Consider the following 2,912-nt stretch of genomic DNA (forward strand, 5'->3'; position numbering starts at 1 on the left):
CCGCCGATGACAGCAATCAGCGCGCTGCAGGCCCCCCCACCCCACCTCCACACATACACGCAGACACACACTTCCTCCCCCTCTCCGTCTCTCTGTTTCCCCTTCCTCTCTTTCAGTCTCTCACACGCACACACATACACACACATACACACACTCAACTCACCTGTGCAGGTGCTCCGCGAGCCCCTCCAGATCATACGCGCCAGACACCCCCACAAACGCCTTCACGTCAAGAGGGTGCCACACGGGCGCCGCTCCCAGCACTGCCTCGCCCGTCGCCGCCTGCGCCACCTGCGGGCGGCGGCGCGCGGCAGCAGCGACGGCAGCGCGTGGGCGCGCGGCGTGAGGGAAGGTCGGCGCGCGGTTGCTGAGTTGAGGTGATGCCTCGCTGTCGTTGGCCGGATAGGGTGCAGTCTGCTGCAAACTGAATGCAGAAACCAAAGTTCAGCTGCAACTGCAATAATTCGCTAACAAACGGAACGGAACCATTCCCTCGCCGGATGGCAGTTGCGTAAACAGCTGCCGCCGCGCGCCGCCGAGCAGGAGGCGGCGCAGCGAACCAGCAGCGCCGCCCCTCCACACAGCCACCCGCGGCGGCGCCCGCGGGCGGTTGAGTAGCGCACGCGGGGGGCCGGAGCGGCGCGTGGAGGGAAGGCCCCCCAGAGGCGAGTCCCACCTGATTTATGAGCGCCAGGAGTGCCAGCTGGCCGCCAGCGCTCTGCCCCACCAGATGGACCGCCTCTGGGTCGCCACCGTGCCTGCGTCACACACACGAATTGGGTTCAATTTGGTGCAGCAGAATCAGCGGCCCTCGGTACTCCTAAAAACGCCATCAGCCTTTTGGAGTCGGATGCGCGGTGACGGGAAAAGCAGCGCCTGGCCCCTTTTTTTGAGTGGCAGCGCACGGCGGCGGCGCGCGGCAAGTGGGGCGGGTTTGTGTTGCAGCAGGCGGGCGCTGCGCCGCGGCGCGGGGGGCCCCAAGTGACTCACCGCTCGATCTTGCGGGTGACCCAGGCAATGCCGGTGTTGACATCCTCCATCATCTGGCGGCGGAAGGATCGAATATTGCAAAATGTAGCGGGGTTGTATGGGGTTGAAAGAGTCGCGATGAGGTGGTGTAGGGTGCAAAAGACAGGGCGAGGAGCGGCGGGGGATTTAGGAGGGGGGGATGCTGCCGCATCTTCGGCCTTGACTTAGCACACAATGCTCACGCACACGCGCATGCACGAGCACACACGCACACACGAACACACACGCACACATACACACACACACACACACACACACGAGACACACATGCGCAGTCCAGCCACCTGCAGCGCGTCGCCCTGTGGGAAGTTCCTGTAGTCCAGGCAGGCCACCAGCACCCCGGCCTCACACAGCCGCCGCCCCAGGATGGCGCCCCACGCCTTGTAGCCAATCGTCCAGGCGCCGCCTGCGTGGGTGGGGGCAAGCGTGCGGCGCAGAGCCCGCAGGGCGGGGCGCAAGCATGAAGCGTGCGACGCGCTGCGGTTGCCGCGGTATTGGCGGGATTCAACCCTGGATAAGCATGCGGCGTCTTGAATCCCACGCCCCCCGGCGGGCGGGACGGCTGCTCAGCAGCCTCGCGCCACGGCCGCCTGGGCACAGCCCTTTGTCCAACGTCTGGCCGCCGCCAGCCTGAACGTGGTCCGAGTCGCTCGTGCGCCCGTACCAGTCACTCGTGTCACTCCAGTCACTCGTGTCACTCCAGTCACTCGTGTCACTCCAGTCACTCGAGCCGCCCACTCACCGGTGACGAAAACCACCACGGGCACCAGCTGGCCGCCCTGCCCAGCTGTCTTGGGGATGTACAGATCCAGCACCTGCCGCGCCTGACAGATCACGACAGACCACGACAGGTCACGACATATCGCAGCACGAAACCAGATCGCCGAGACATACATGTGCAGGGTTCAGGTGGAGGCGCGATGCAGCGTTGTGTTGTCAGGGTCAACAGGTCAACGGGGGATGAGGATGTTTGGTTTTGAAATGTCGCTGTGGTGTATCGTATTGCAGACGGGTGCGCCACGGACGCGCCGCAGCGCGATTCTTTCAGGCCTGGCAGTCAGGCGTGGTGGTGAGGCCAAATGATCCACATTTGGGCGACATGGTAGTGGCGCGCGAAAATCAACAGTAGGGCGCTGCGGCGGTGCGGCCAGCGGCGCCATCAGCTGTCGGGTGTGGTAAGGCTGAGAGGCGCACCTTCCTTCCGTACGGCACGTCCCGCTTGACCCGGGGTGACAGGAAATAATACGCGATCATCTGATTGAGGGGCGTTGGTAGGGGTCGAGGTAGCGGAGGGGGGCGGGGACGGGACAAGGTTGGGTCCAGTGGCCCGGCGCGGCGCTGCCCGGGGCAGTGGGGCGACGAAATTTCCGCCCCTGAGGCCGTCGAAGCCTGCGGCGAGCCTTGATGTGTCCCCAACGTGTCCGCCGCCGCCCGCCGCACGGACCACTGCGCCGGCGGCTCCCCCAGCCCGCCGGCAGTCGCCGCCGCGGGGTCCACGCCCCGAGGCTGCCCACGGCCGCGGCGCCGGCGGTGGAGCCCCCGCGCGGGGCCTGCATCAGGCTCCCAAACCCCCAAAACTCCTCATGCACACCTGGGTGAACCCTGGCAGCAGCAGCATAGCATACAGTATAAGCCGGTACACCTGGATCAGCCACTTGTAGCCTGCGTCGGGGGGCCATACGGGGGTTTTGGAGGGAGGGGGGGGAACGGAAACGGGGGGCGTGCGGCGGGATGCAAACCGCTCGCGAAAGGTGCGATGCCTCCCCGTCGCCGCGCCGCTCGCATGGTTTTGGGTCACGCGCCCCTAGCCTCATGCGACAGGCTGGGGGCGACGACGGGGGGAGGGGAGCTGCGCCGCCCGCGGGCCCGGCGCCGCCGGCGGG

At 66.4% G+C, this 2,912-nt stretch overlaps 1 protein-coding gene across 1 annotated transcript in view; it reads right to left on the reverse strand.

Annotated features, from left to right (window-relative positions):
- Positions 1 to 159: 159 nt before the first annotated feature.
- Positions 160 to 2,912, reverse strand: part of MNEG_11644 (hypothetical protein) — a gene marked incomplete at both ends in the record, with an annotated part of 3,897 nt that continues 1,144 nt past the window's right edge. Inside the window, 6 exons of the mRNA XM_014039882.1 lie at positions 160 to 291; positions 677 to 758; positions 991 to 1,043; positions 1,314 to 1,435; positions 1,772 to 1,853; positions 2,621 to 2,691. Of these exons, the coding sequence (XP_013895336.1) occupies positions 160 to 291; positions 677 to 758; positions 991 to 1,043; positions 1,314 to 1,435; positions 1,772 to 1,853; positions 2,621 to 2,691 (542 nt within the window). The remainder of the gene's footprint in view (positions 292 to 676; positions 759 to 990; positions 1,044 to 1,313; positions 1,436 to 1,771; positions 1,854 to 2,620; positions 2,692 to 2,912) is intronic.

Source organism: Monoraphidium neglectum (assembly GCF_000611645.1).
Source record: "Monoraphidium neglectum strain SAG 48.87 unplaced genomic scaffold scaffold02844, whole genome shotgun sequence".
In the NCBI taxonomy this organism is placed as follows: Eukaryota; Viridiplantae; Chlorophyta; class Chlorophyceae; order Sphaeropleales; family Selenastraceae; genus Monoraphidium; species Monoraphidium neglectum.